General features: G+C 31.8%; 1 protein-coding gene across 1 annotated transcript in view; it reads right to left on the bottom strand.

Annotated features, from left to right (window-relative positions):
• The window catches only part of LOC136978208 (uncharacterized), a 175,635-nt gene that overhangs the window by 44,532 nt on the left and 115,339 nt on the right, over positions 1-15,764 (bottom strand). Inside the window, exon 7 of the mRNA XM_067273865.1 lies at positions 11,735-11,885. Within this exon, the coding sequence (XP_067129966.1) occupies positions 11,735-11,885 (151 nt within the window). The remainder of the gene's footprint in view (positions 1-11,734; positions 11,886-15,764) is intronic.

Consider the following 15,764-nt stretch of genomic DNA (forward strand, 5'->3'; position numbering starts at 1 on the left):
TTTTACGTAGATGAAAAACATGTGGCGATGAGTTCAAACAAAAAACGCTCTTGAGAAAACATCACAAAATTGGCAATCATTTCGTGAAAAACAGCAAAATATCCTGACCTGAAAACAAATCTATTCATATACATCCATGAAACTCAGATAAATGGATTTTCTGTATCTGTTAATATGATTCAGTTCAACACCCAAAGGATTGCTCAAAATATGAAAATTTCCAACAAAACTAAATTTAAGGAAAGTTATGGCTGGGCAAGACATTTTATGGCACAGAAGGTTCCCTACACCTATGAAGAGAAACTGCTCGCATTTCAGAAATATGTCCTCAGCAAACACTACCACCCGGAATATTGGTATGTGTTCAAGATCAAGGCTGGATGACTAAAGAATTCTACATGGATTGACTGATGAGAGAGTTGGACCTGACAAAAATTTGGAGAAAATTTCACTTTTCTATCTTTCGAAAGTTTTTCCAATTTTATTACTGGAGGATGATCACATCTCTCTCCCCAGAGTCGTTTCCTTTCCCGTGGAACTAATTGAATGTGTCATGGGGAACTAATTGCTAGATTTCATGATTGGTGAAAAAGGGTAACTTGATTTGGAGTATAAAAAGGAACAACTCAAGGACAAGGGATCGTCGAGTGTTCAGGAGCACATCAGAAAAAGTGCCCATCAAAAAAAAAGAGGAGAGATAACGTCATCATCAAGGATTTCATACTCTGTGTTTTGACACCTTCGAACTTCTCAGATTATTATATCCAGTTCTCCAGTTATTCATTATTATATCCGACCGCCATCAAGAAAGAGAAATTTAACGCCTCCCCAACCGACCAAACAACAAGTCAGCAATCCAGAAGTTTGCACAATATAGTGCATTCAAAGTATACATATCAACTTGCAGTTTCTTGTAAACTCTCTCTTGATTGTTATTTGATAGCATAGACTTATGTATTCCTTTTTTGTTGAATTAAATCGGTTATTTTAGTTGTTAACCTTGTATCTGAGTGACTCACTTCCAATCCGTCTCTCAACCCTCCTCCATCCCGAATCTGACTGCCCGCGCATGTGACCACTAACACGAATTCCAAATTTCCAGCCATCAAGGTTTCTGTGTCTATCCTAGAAGACACAGTGGTGTCATTCCTGACAAGGTACCAAGGAGGTACCGACCCTCGGATCACACTGATGTCAGTGTATTGGATTGTTCGGAAAGTAATTTCGTTTTTTTATTACTAGAGGAATTAGATGTACTTTTACCAGCCAATTTTATTTTAAACCACATTTTCATTATGTACTTCAACAGCTGACATTTTAAGGCTTATTTGTAAAAAATTTTGTTTGATTCTGTACAATTGATTTTTCTGATGTCCCATCAAATTTGGAAAATCGAAAGAATCATTTTCAGCACAGTTCGCATTTTTATAACTAACAAATCAAAATGCTGTTCAAACAAGAAAAAAATTGTGGTACATGTTTGGAGAAGATGTGTTGAGAGAAAGACAGTGCCGAAACTGGTTTGCAAAATTTTAATATCGAAGATACACCACATTCTAGATGGCCATTTGAAGCCAATGAAAACAAAGTAAAGGTACTGATTAAAGCAATCTGCCATATAACAACATGTAAAATCACTAAGAGATTAAATCTGTTAAATTGAACCGTTTGTTATTACTTAAAACGAATTGGTTTTGTTTCAAAGCTCGATATATGGGTTCCACACGTTATTAACAAGAGATGCTCTCTATGGTTGGATTTTAAAGAAATTTTTTTTTTGAGCTTTTACCAGACAATTTAACAATTGATTCAAAAGTGTACTGCTATCGAGTAAACAAATTGAGTAATATCATCAAACAGAAAAGGCCAGAATTGATCAACAACAAGTGTAGTGTTTTACCATAATAATGCCAAATTTCACACAAGTTTGTTAACTGGTCAGAAACTGTTATAGCTTAGATGGGATGTGTTATCACACCAACCATATTTGCCAGATCGGGCACACTCAGATTATTACTTGTTCTGGTCTATACAAATTTTTTTTAACTGTAAGACATTTACTTGAAATGACAATGTCAAAAATCACTTGGATCAGTTTTTTGTAAACAACGATCAAAACTTTTATGAATGTGAAATCATACTACTACCAGAAACAATGACAACAGGTATTTGACCAAATTGGTCAATATATAATTCAATAAAATATTTATTTATTATAAGAATATTGCGTTCATTCTTCTATGGAAAAAACAAAATTACTTTCCAAGAACCCAATAGTTTCAGCATCCAGGTGCACTGTTACATCAGCAGTCCATGTTGGTTGTTGACAGCTTCTGAGGTCATCTGACCAAAAGCATGTAAAAGAATGTGAGAGAAGAGAAAAGTGACATACCAGGAGGAATGACTGGAATGCTACAACCACTTGGCATATCCATCAAGTGTTTTGTTAAAACTCACGTGTGAGGTTTCTACTGTGATTGGAGGTGTGCTGCAACTGAGATGACACTGACCAGAAGGCTAAGAAAACCATCCCTGTCTCAGAAGTGCAGATGGATTGTGGCTTTATGGAAACTAATACCAGGAGAAATGGTGTTGAAAAGTTTCAAAAGTCATGTCCATTTCAAACACAGTTGACAGCTCAGTCAGAAGACAATGCAGTATATCTCACATCATCTATATAATTTTTATATAGATGATGTGAGATAATTTTAATAATTATATAATTTTAATTTATATAATTATGATTATAATTTTTATAGTCCTGTAGCATTACAGGTATACCTCGCCTTACGTCGGTAATTGGTTCCAGGAGAGGCGACATAAGTCAAAACTACAGTAGAAAATGCCAATAATGAGCACTTAAAAACCACTAAATAAGACAACAACACAGAAACACAGATGTTTTCATGTTTCGTTCTCTAGGATTTATGATGATTATATTAGCATTTACTGTAAATGTACATATTTTAATATGATAATAAATGCTTACTGGAACAAACAAATCAGAAATTAAATCTATTATACGCCTTTAAAGTATTCAGCATATTGTTAAATTATCATAAGAACTATGAAAAAACATATGAAAAAAATTCGAATTCGAATTTTTTTCATTCTTTTTAATGGGTAACTGAAGAAGATCTCTAAAAGGGATTGAAAACGTTCTTATGATAATTTAACAATATGCTGGATATTTTAATATGATTTTATGTGCTTTTAATGCTTTTCTAGTGATAATACGACTTCAATATTTGTGGCGGACGGCTGTAAAGTCAAATAAAATGACTTAAACTTGATTTTTATTTTTCCATGTGCTTTTTTGACAAATGACGTATAATCAAGAACAATGTAACTCAAAACAACGTAACTTGAGGTATACCTGTATTGCTTAGTTGGAGCCTCAGACAGCTCCCTTCTACTCTTTTTTTTCTCTTTTACTTTGCCTCCTGGAGGCCTAAAACCTCCAAATAAACTCATTATAAGAGCTAAGGTATATAAAGACAATTAATGCTAATAAACTGCTTTAGACTTTTAAAATTGTTTTAAAAGTATTCATTATTTCAAGTATAGGCAACATCCTAATGTTTTACAAAAAATTTAGGGTAAAAAAAGTGTGGCATATACAAGCATAAACAGAGTATTATTTATAGACCATAAAAGACAAAAAAAAAAAAAAAATCAAAGATTTTTGTAATCCATTCTGACAATGGATTATTTTTTCTAAAATAATCCATTGTCAGAATATTTATGAGGAATAAAAATGCTGTTTGTTTGTTAGCTAAGAATTCCACATAGTCAGTCATAAAGTCTAGCATATTTTAAATATCTGCTTATATTAAAACTAAATTTATCATATATAATAAAATAATCTGAACATTATTTTATATAAAAATTAACTTTATATATAGTATTTTTTTATATTATAATTATTTTAGCAATAACATAATAATAATAAAATTATTTTTGTAACCTCATTAAAATGAATATTTGAATTATATTCAGAACATTTATTTTTATATTTATAGGAAACAGAATTAGTACAAAATTACAAAGTAGTGGTACAAGGCAAATAAAATATACAAAAATTGCAATAAAATGATACCTTTAACTTTTTTATTGTGCAATACCACACAACTTGCTTTTGGAAGACCCTCCTAACAACTATCCACATTGAAATCTGACAATTTCAAACCTCAAAATGTATAAAACAAGAGAGATTTGAACGTGCGATCTAGTGAACTAGAAACAACACATTCAGATGCCATATCAACTAAAACATCCTATAATAAAAACAAAGTTGTTTGATTCAGATTTATAAATAAAATTTTTTGATTATGTTCTTGGTTTCTAACCAAGACATCAACTTACATGGAGAGTAAAGGTCACAGATATTAAGAATACAGAAGTTAAAAAGTTTCACATCACTTAATTTCAAAATACGCTAATGATATGATTATAAGCCAAAAACACTTCTGAATGAAATTTCTTTGATTATTTAAATCAAGTAATTTTGTTTTTATTGTATTTTGTACATTGTGCTAAGCTTTGTATTTTTTCCATGACTAATTAGCTTTATTGACAAGACTATGTCTTGTTTATAAAATCGTACGTCCTGCTGTCTTATCAGCTTAGAGCTATGAAGAAGTATATGTCAGGAGTTAAAATTTGGCACAGAGTATTAGGTGCCCAAATTATGCACATATTAAAAAAACCAGACTTGTAGGTAGTCAGGAGACCGAGAACTGAAACACAATAAAATACAAAATGGCAACACTCTCTACAAACAGGCAGCAGTGCAAGATTTGTACATGCATTGCTCGTTGATAAGTTGGAAATACGAATATTGTGAAATTGAATTTTGACAAACGTGTGTTGGGAAGTTCGAAAAGCGAATGTTGCTAAATCAAATTTTGACAAACGAATCTTTGAAAAAACCCATTTACGTCCATGTTATTCCCCACATTTCTGGTTGCCACATGCTAACCTTGACCGATTGACCAAAGATATCTCTTTTCATCATCGGAACTTTTTGAAACTAGATGGCGCGTCGTTATAATTTTATATTAAAACTAACTTCCAAACAAAATAGAATTATTTTTTTTTTTTTTACATTTATTAATATATATATACTTCATTTGCGAACAATAAAAAAAATAATTGCAAACAATGCAATAGCCACCATTTTTTTCAAAAATGGGAAATTTTTACATTGACAAAAATTCAACCTGGGGCGTCATGCAACGAAGAGAAATTTCAACATTCGATAGATTAATTTCAATGAAAATGCATTATGGAAGATCTTGTGGTGGTGACTGTGGCCGGCGAAATTTAAATGATTGTGCTCAAAACTAGCGATACCAAAGATGATTGGAGAATGAGAACAAGACCCGTCGTGAGCATTGAAGTGATCCCGCTTAGAAGTGAGTCTCCGAGACAGTCTTGTCCCAAATACGGCCTTGCTGTTTTACTTGTTTCACAGTTTAATATTTGAAATACTTATAGAAAACATTTAAATATGGTCATAAGATCAGAAAAAAATTTTTCATGCGACTATTATCAGTTTTTTTAAATTGTCAATTTAAAAAATTTTTCATCTTAATATGAATCTAAATGAACTGTAACTTAGATTCAAATCTAAATAGAAGTTTTATAGTTAAATCATATGCCTCTGTGTTCTTATCTTATAGCATAGTATTTAAAATGCCTAAAATTTTAAATACTATACTATAAGTTTTATAGCTTTGCTAGTAGTTTCAGTAGAAATTAATGAATGAATAGTATATTTATTTATAATAATGATTTTGTAAAGTTTCAAAAACGTTTTAAAATTATTGTAATTTTTTCTAAAATAATTGGTTTATTTAATTATTATTCAAAGTAAACTTATTAAAAATCTATGTACTGTACCTGAAGCATGGTATCAAGTGCACTATATCTCAATTGAAAACAGTAATTTGTTCAATTTGATGTGTCAATAAATAAAACATCTGTTCCAAAAAGACAATCTTATAAACAAATTAAAATAAAAACAGTATTTAAAAGTAACTTATCATCAATAGCATAATTAAAACTGATATTAGGGGAACCAGAGATAGAATATGCAAACTTACATTAACCCCTGTACCACTGTACTAATCCACAGCACTATGGCTACATTTAAAATCTTAAATATTGTACATGTATGAATAAATGTGTCACATCCAAATATGCAGAACCCTCCCAAGCCAGAAGTACAGTACATCATCAATAGTCCACAAATAGAAAAGAGGACACCATATGATAAGCAGGGATGTAATAATTAAACTTTATGGTCCTTGTGACTAATTCAGCCAATACAGCTGAGAGAGGCATGCTCATGGGCACTTCCTGCCTTTTTAAATAAATGTTACCATTAAAACAGAAATAATTGTTTTTAATAATTAGTAAAAACATCTCCTGCAAGCCTGTGGCACATAACAGCCATTCCATATGAACACTATATATCTGGAAGTCTCTCTTTATTGTGTCAATGTCATTGTGTAACTCCCTACACTTGACACCCAGGGTTGTGGATAACATTATTTAATAGTGATGTAATGAATATTCAGTTACTACCCAGTATTCGGCCTATTTTTCACTATTCAGCTGAATACCGAATACCTAAAAACAGTTTTAAATTTAAATTGGTACATAGTGCCACAAATTAAGATTTTAACTGTTTAAAAAGTGATACTCAAAGGTCTGGGAGGTTGAGGGTTGCTTGTTATAGGAGTTCATAGTTGCTATATATAGGTGTGAGAATCTGGACTTTAACATAAACAATTTATTATCATAACATCAACTTTGTCAACTATCTGTCAACTTTCACACTCAGGAATATATCTCCTTTTAAGTTCTCACCATAGATAAAGACACTTTCACCCGACCTTCTGACGTGCTGTCCTAATTTCATCATTTTAATATAATACCAAACAGGCAGTCAAGCAGTCGTCGTCCATCCCTCTAGAATTAAAGTTATCGAAATTTTCCTGTGTCAGTGCCAATCATACTCTATCGGATTTTCACGTTACTCTCAACTGAGCATAGAAGAACTTTCTTGATCCAGACCTGTCCCAAATGATCCAAATCCAAACAAGACCCTAGACCTTCGAGCCCTCACAGAATTTAAATCAAGAAGCATAATCATCAACACAGGTATTTCCCGACTTACAAATAATTGTAAACTCTCTCTTTCTCTCTCAAGACCGTTCGATAGATAGGTTAAATCAATATACCACAATATATATCTTGTATATTGTATCATGTACACCTTTTCATTAAAATTAAACAATCATTTACTTGTTAACTTTAGTGTCTGAGTATTTTACTTCCGTCAGGCTCTCTCTCTCCATCTACATCTAGAACCCGGTTACTCATGCACGTAGCCACAGACTTGACCTACTTTTTAACCTAAACTATATTGCCATCATTGCTCCTGTATCAACCGAGACATGGTGGTGTCAGTCCTGACAAGGTATCAAAGAGGTGCCAACCCTCAGGTCACATAGGGATGAACAGATAAATATCATTCTTTGTCCATACATTATTTTAGTAATAATGCTTCCAATCATACAAGATTAAAATTTTGTTCCAAAACTTTTTCGGTCAAAAAGCTCTCTTATGGTGACTCCTATGTAATATAGTTTCAACCCATCTACAGATGTCATAGTTCCACTATATAAATACCAGATCTTTCTAAATGGGCATATTTATTCCAGTTGTTACAAAGGATTCTTCATAAGAATAACTGCAGTATGAGTGGCAAGATGAAACTGTATTTTCTGAAAATATGAAACAAAACAGATCCTAAGGAAAGGATGGTTGTGCAAATACTAGATCTATTTTTGGTGTACAGTACAAGGTGTTTGGAGGGAAAAGCAGTCTTTGGACTAAAGAACTGACATAGTTAAACTTAATGCAAAATTACCCTTCCCTACTCACTCTCATAGCAATGAATTGCAGTTCTTTTTGTATCAAAAGTTGGGAGGACAGATGCAATTAAGTTCTGCACATGAGAGCAGATATAACTGCATTCATGTACAAAGTAATTGAAAAGATGTAGAGGGAATGATATAGGGGGTCAAGCTGAATTTATGAAAAACAGGATATTTCCTTAGGCATTCTATTAATGTAAAGGTCTAGGAAATCAATTTTGCTATCCTTTTCATCTTCCTCGGTAAAAGTTATAGATGAATTAACAGAAGATAATATCTGTATAGAAATGTAACAACTTCTCTTGAACTATTCCAGGCAAGCAAGACATCATCTACATACTGAATATAGAGGAATGGATAATAAATTGTGAGAGGGGAGGGGGGGAGATATTAAATTCCACATTCCTCATAATTAATTCAGTCAATATGGCAGATAGAGGAGAACCTATGGAAACACCTTGTTTCTGCAAGTAAAATTTATTACTAAAACAAAAGTAATTATTATCTGTTATTAACAGAAGACCTCTCTCTCATATATGTAGCACTTGTACAGTAAACCCTTTCTTAAGCAGTAGGGCATTCATCACTATAACAGCTTCAAAATAAAAAAACAAACAGGTATAAAGAAACATCAATTTTAAAAAAGCAACACATTTCTAGAGGTAAGCACCCTACCATGTTGTCGATAACTGATCTTGCCTCCAAAGCAAATAAAACCATAAGGCTGGAACAAGAAATTAAAGAATGTATTAGCTTAGATAAAGTTTTTTCTAAAAAGTATATGGAATGAGTACATTTTTTACTAACAGGCATAGGGTCAAGCTGGTTTGCAAGTTTTTACCTCAAAGAATAATCTGGAACAAGCTACATTCAAAGGTGAGTTAAACAGTCCAATCAATGTTGACATTACAACAGGAAGTGCAATGACTTTTCTTATCTTTCTTAAAATGATAGTTGACAGATCCACACTCCAATAACACCAGTCAGATTGTTGAGAAATTCATATATGTTAAGTATGTAATCACTGTTCTTGCAGAAAACAAAATTCTTGACTTTGACACTAGCAATTTAAAGTCTGAGCTTACAAAGAATTGTTTGACTGATCTAGATGAATAAAAATGCAAAGCTGTACAGATTTTAAAAAAAGAGAAAACTTCCAATATGGATCCATTTGTTGTCAACTTTTTGTCACAACTATGACCTGAGGAATCAATTGACCTATTTTGACTTTCAATATTGGAATATATTTTGGATCACACTGTACTGATTTTTATTTTTTATGGCAATTTGTATTTTTAGCAAATGTTATGTTATATGCTTTTAGAAATGTGTTCTTCCATATTTATTCAAAACTTTAAAAATCACTAAAAAGTTTGTTATGTTTTTCGAGCATGTGGGAAAATTTTTTTAAATTTATGCTCTCTTAATATTTTTAAATTAAGAGAGCATAAATTGAAAAATTTTTCCTTGCATGCTCAAAAACCATACTTTTTAGTGATTTTTAACCTATCCGACATTGAATATTTTCTCCATCACGTGTCACCCCACGTTGAATTTCTTTTGATGTTATGCCTAATGTGATCACACGTTTTAGAAAAATAATAATTGTGGCTATTGTATCATTCCAAATTACTTTATATTTTACATAGACAAAACAGACATATTAGGAAATGTAAAAACAAAAAATTTTACTTCAGAAGTTAGTTTTAGTGTGATAAATCTCAAAGCAAGGAACGACGCATAGTGAAATGAAGCATTGCTCACACTGATAATGTGATTCTACTCGCTTTTTGCTTGCTAAACAGTCTTTACAAACTCTTTGGATTTTTTTTTCTGTTGCTGGTACAAAACTAGGAAAATGCTGTTTGGATAAACATAACAAATTTTCATGTGACGGTCAACTGCAGCAGGCTACATGTCTGCTTGTGTGAAACTTTTCAATCACTTCTCTAATAACAGACATACAAAAATCAAGAATTGTCATCTGTTTTTTTTGTATGTTGGTGATACAAAACACAAGCATTGTATAGTGCAATATACAGCATATGAAAAAACACTTTTTATACTATTTCACCATTTTACTCATGCACGGATAAATGTGTATCACTCCATCACACAGATCAATTCCACACACATTTTGATTATATTCTAAAACACAATTCAGCTTCATTATTGTATCTCCTGATCTGTTACGTTTACCAGAATCTGAGACTTCATTGTTACTCATCATACTTAGAATTGTCATATCCCTTTTATCTTTCCAACAGAACACAGACAATTCATCTTTCTGACAGGTCAAAAATTCCCCTTCTTTCAATTTACGATCAGGAAAATTGTGTGACATTTCAATCTGATTTTTGTTCACAGTTCAACGTACGTATGTTTGTTTATCCAGAAGTGTTTTTGCTAATGTTGGTGAAGTGAAAAACCTGTCTAAAAAAACCTTGTGATTCTTACCAAGCAACGGTTCTAATAAGGTAAGCACAACTTTCTCACCTTGCCCAGGTATATACTGTCTAAATCCCAGTATGCCTTTCCATAACATAAGACTTTCATATACACACACATACACACATTTTCATCTGGGACGTAAGCATATCTGAACCTGTGGTGAAAATGATCGATCACACTGCATAATTTAGGCAGTTTATCACCACCACCTGAGGCTTGATTATTGTCTGTAAAATGCAAACATGACAATAAAAGCAGAAAGTGGTTGCTTAACATTGCACTAAAAAAAAAAAAAAAAAAAAAAAAAAAAAAAAAAAAAAAAAAAAAAAAAAAAGGTATAGAAAAAACATCTTCAATTGTAAAGTACATACTTAGGTGTGGTTTTCTAATGATACTTGTGACCATGATAAGTCCTATAAATTCTCTAATTTCTGGATTTGTTGTTGGTTTCCAGTTTTTTTTTATAGGACTATTTTCTCGTAAATTGTCACAGTTCATCAAACTATCATCATACCTGTTTGTTCCTTCAACAATCCTGTCCACAAGTTCATCATCAAAAAATACATTAAAGAAGTTGAATGGTGTAGCATCACTGTAAATTACATTGGATTCCCGCTTGTCTTGTGAAACCGTTTACTTGAGGGCTTCTGAAGTTCATACGGATCCAACCATCATCACTACTAAATCACAGATGTTTCGAACTATTATTTCCTCGAGTACAACCGTGTGATTAACCTCTGTATCCATAAAATTCTAAACAGACTTTCTGTTCATTTTCTTTTATGTTCTTACCAGATGAAGATGAATGATAATACATCATTCAAAGTATTTGCATATATATTTTATGTTTATAAATGCTCTTAACACTGACAATTTACTTAATGTGTTATTTTTATAATTTGGCATTAAGTGTATGTATAAACTGTAAAAAATGTGAATTTGATTTACAACATTTCTCTTAAGAGTTTACGAATAATCAATTTGGTCATAAAACAGGTTTGTATTGTATATTAAAGATAGAAGATGTAATAAAAGCAAGTAAATAGAAGATAGAAAATGTGGCTATTTATGTTTGCCACTAGCATCTTGAAAATTAAGTATTTGTATTATACATTAAGAATTAATAGATCAATAATAATTTGAGCTTTGTTGTAAATAGCAGCACGATTCTCACAAATAAGACAAATATAACATAACAGAAATAAGCAGGTAAGACTATTCTTTTGCAAGAATTTAAGATTTCAGAATCTAAAAGTAATTTAAAACATTAACAAATATCTAGGGATATATAATTTTAAATATTCAAAAATAAAAAAGAGAATAGAAATACATACACCAGGAGATAGACTGCCCCATTTTCCAAGACCATCTTTTGCTACCAAGTTTCGAACAGCAAGTTCTGCAGCTTGTCTCTTGGCATCTTTCTTTGTTTTATCCCAAGCTTCGGCTAATGCTTCATCACCCAAGAAAGCAACAGCACGAAATCTGCAATTTTAAATTTTATTTTGTTATTTAATTTTATTTATTTTTATTTATAAATCATAAAAAGAAAAATTAATTCAATATTAGTTATGTAAATAATTAAAAAAAAAAGAAAATAAAACTGGAAAAAATGCATAAATATTAATGATGCAACGAATATTCGGTTACTATTCAGTATTCGGCCTATTTTTTGCTATTCGGCCGAATACCGAATGCCTAAAAACAGGGGTAAGAAATAACAAAAACACAGTAAATTAATCATTTTGGTATTTAGATTTAATGTTATCGGGTTAGTGTTGCTTGTTTATATTTATTTCTAACTTATAACCTGCACAAAATAAAAACCAAAATATTAGTTACGTGTATTCACAATTTATAATTACAAAGATCAGCACATGTACACATCTATTCGTTCGAGAATTGTTGCACATCTGAGAGTCTGACCCTGCCTATCCTTCTTTTTAAGTGCTTGTCTTTGCTCTTCCCTTTCTCTTTCCTCTATCGCTGTAGTCCACATATGTCTACGCATACATCATAATGTGTGCACACGATACTTTCGATTCGTCACTTTTCTGTCGTAGATTTCCCATTTTACAATTACATGACTCATAGCCTGGTGATAACAGAGAAAAGAGACAGATAGGATGTCAGTATAAGTCACAGTTATGCTTTCACAGATTCGAGACAGCTTGGTAGCCTGAACGGCCCCAGGCTTTCGCCCATGCATGATAAGTGACTTTCATTACAAGCATTTAGCTTTCCAAAGTCTATGAGAACAATTATTTGGCATTGACGGCCACGAATTTCGCACCAATAGGCTGCCTTGACTTGCTCAATTATGTTATCAACTCAATTTCATATTTATTTCACATTTTCACTTCGCAGTCCTTCTCTGTTCTTTTTCCGTTGTTTACATGTGTAGGTCATTTCATTGTTATCCACATTTGATATCACTATTTATCACATACTGCCATGCCACTCTTGTCTGTCCGCTACAACTGTCAAGAATTAATGCGATTAGTGAAGCGTAGTGACAGCGGACCAATAGAGAGCAGAGTCCTTGCCATAATGTGGTTTGCATGCCAATTTTTGTACGTGCGTTAATCAAGCCGAATAGTTTGGCCAAATATTCGGCTATTCAGCCCACTCCTGGCAGAATATTCTGTATTCCACCTGAGACCGAATATACTATTTGTTTCAACATTAATAAATATTAATCATATAGGCAACCTTTTCTTTATTCCAGTCAGTAGAATATTAATGATGAGAAAGGTTTTTGAACAGCTTAACTGCCCTACTTCAGATCAGTTACAGATGTGCACTATTTAGAATGGTTATTCTACAGCATTCTACATTCAAATTCAATTCAAAATTTAAACTATTTTGAATTGAAAACATTTGTTGTAGTTAATGTTCAACTGGAATAAAGCAAAGGTTGCCTATATGATTAATATTTGTATGTAAATAATGCTCATAAAGTTAATTAATATACTAGAACTTTTCGATAGACACAGACACATGCAAAAAACACCTTTCTTACTTCAACAGCATTTATTTTGAATTAAAACTGTTTTCTACTGCATTTAGATACCTCCTTTAAGTAAAAAGCTGTTCTATTGATCAAACATTTCATCAAATATCTATATTTGGACAAATGTTTGAATTTTTTTATCAGATGTTTGATTGAATGTTTGATCAAAAGAATGGCTTTTTACTTAAAGGAGGCCTCTAAATGTGGCTGAAAATGTTTGTAATTCAAAATAAATGTTGCTGAAGTAAGTAAGGAATGTATTTTTTTTTTTTTTTTTGCATGTGTCAGTGTCTAATAAATAATGATCATCATCAGTGGTAACAGTCTTTTTCTTTTTAAACACTTTAAATTCCATGGTTATAATATTAATGGTTCTTAATTTTACTCCTAAATTAATTTAAATTCTAGGTTAGTTAAAAATATTTTTCTATTGTGTCCATCGACTTTCATCGAGATTGACCTTACCCTTGAAAAATGGCAGTATTTGAATCAAGTGAAGAACACACATGTCACTGTATGCCAGGAGTGGGCAAGCAAGAGTTCAGTGGGAGCCAAAATGTAGGTTTTGCAAAATGCATGGGAGCCACAGTTCTGTACTGTCGTGGCAGATAGTATGGTAAGGTGTGCGATTTTATTATATAATATAAAACAAATATTGAATTTTTTTAACAAACATATTTTCACAAAATTATAAAAATAATAATAAAAAACAGAAATTAACACTTTCAGCAAGAGCTGCATTTGCCCACGTCTGCTGTATGCTATTTGGATTTCATTGTGGATCAAAGGCAACGACAGCAGCAGAAACACTAACAGTCTTTATCAAGTAGCCATATAAGTAAAAACTTGCAAGATGTGGTTTGCAAGATTTTGCAAGGGTAATTTAAGTCTGAAAGATAAGCTTTAGTTCTGGTGGACCAAGTATCATTCATCACAATGTTTTAAGTCATTGTCAAAAAAAAACCTTGGACAATCAATTGAAGATATTGCTAGCAAAATTGGTGCTTCTTGGTCAATAATACAAGTATACTTAAAAGCAATTGGAAAGGTTTACAAAGTTGGGAAATAAGTTCCATACTTATTAACTGATCAACAAAAATTTCAGCAAATTTCTATCTGCAGTTCATTGCTATTAAAACATGCAAATGAACTTTTTCTTGAATGTAACATCATTGGAGTTGAAAACAGATGCTCTATGATAATTCACATAAGAAAAAGTAGTGGGTGTCTGTCAGAGAAACATCAAAAGGAATTGCAAAGCCAAACACAATGGTAAGTGCTTCTTTGTGCGTAATGGAATATTTCTGGTTTGGTGCACTTTGAGTTGTTAAAAACCTGGCAAAATAATAACTGAAAATCTTTATCATCATAATTCAACTGCTTATGTGAAACTACATCAATCAAGCTACTCACAGTTTCGAACAGAAAAGGAATCTTCCTTCAACATGACAATGAGAGACTAAACAAAAAATTAGGATTTAGGATGGAAAGTTCTCCCTCATCCTGCTTATTATCCAGACATTGCACCATCTGATTATCATTTGATCAGACCACTTCAGCATATCATACAAGGAAAGTCTTTTCCTTGTAAGATGTTAAAAATGCATTAATTCAATATTTTGAATCTAAGCCAAAAAGTATTTGCAAAGAGAGAATAGAAAAGATAGTTAAAAAATGGGAAAAGATTATTTAAAATGACAGTGATTTTGTCATTAATTAAATGTAGTTACTACTTAAAAAAAATAAAACACCACTTATTGGACTGGAATGATCACTCTAAAGCCTTAAATTATTTTCCAATAATAGTTAATTCAAAACAGTTTTTTCGATTAACATTTTCGATCTTCAGGTTTTAATTCTGTACCAATGTTCCTCCTAAGTTGTGTGGCTGTGCGATCGCGCACTGCTCAAATTGTTGTATACTTATTTCTCACTCTGTCTGCAACATGATTATTGCTACATATATTTTGATTAAATACATTAAATCATTGACAAAAGATAATGTTTTGTATGGAAGTACATTTTAAAATGGATTTTAATCTCTACTTTATAATTAATTACTTTAATTTTTATAAGAAAAAATAAGATTTTATATATATATATGCTCAGAAAAATTTTTTTGCTCAGAGAAGTACGTGTTCCACTCAGCTATAAAAAAAAATTAGAGGAAACATTGTTCTGCACACCCCCTTTTTCATACCAGCAAGCTCCTATGATCCTATATATACAAGATTGCAGCCTTTAGGACCTTAACCAAAAGGGCTTTTACCCACTATACAAACTATTCCGACATAATCAAAGAACTTGAACACCTTGAATGAATAGCCACAATACACAATTACCCCAAATAC

Source organism: Centruroides vittatus, unplaced genomic scaffold (genome assembly GCF_030686945.1).
Source record: "Centruroides vittatus isolate TY-2023 unplaced genomic scaffold, ASM3068694v2 contig_5, whole genome shotgun sequence".
In the NCBI taxonomy this organism is placed as follows: Eukaryota; Metazoa; Arthropoda; class Arachnida; order Scorpiones; family Buthidae; genus Centruroides; species Centruroides vittatus.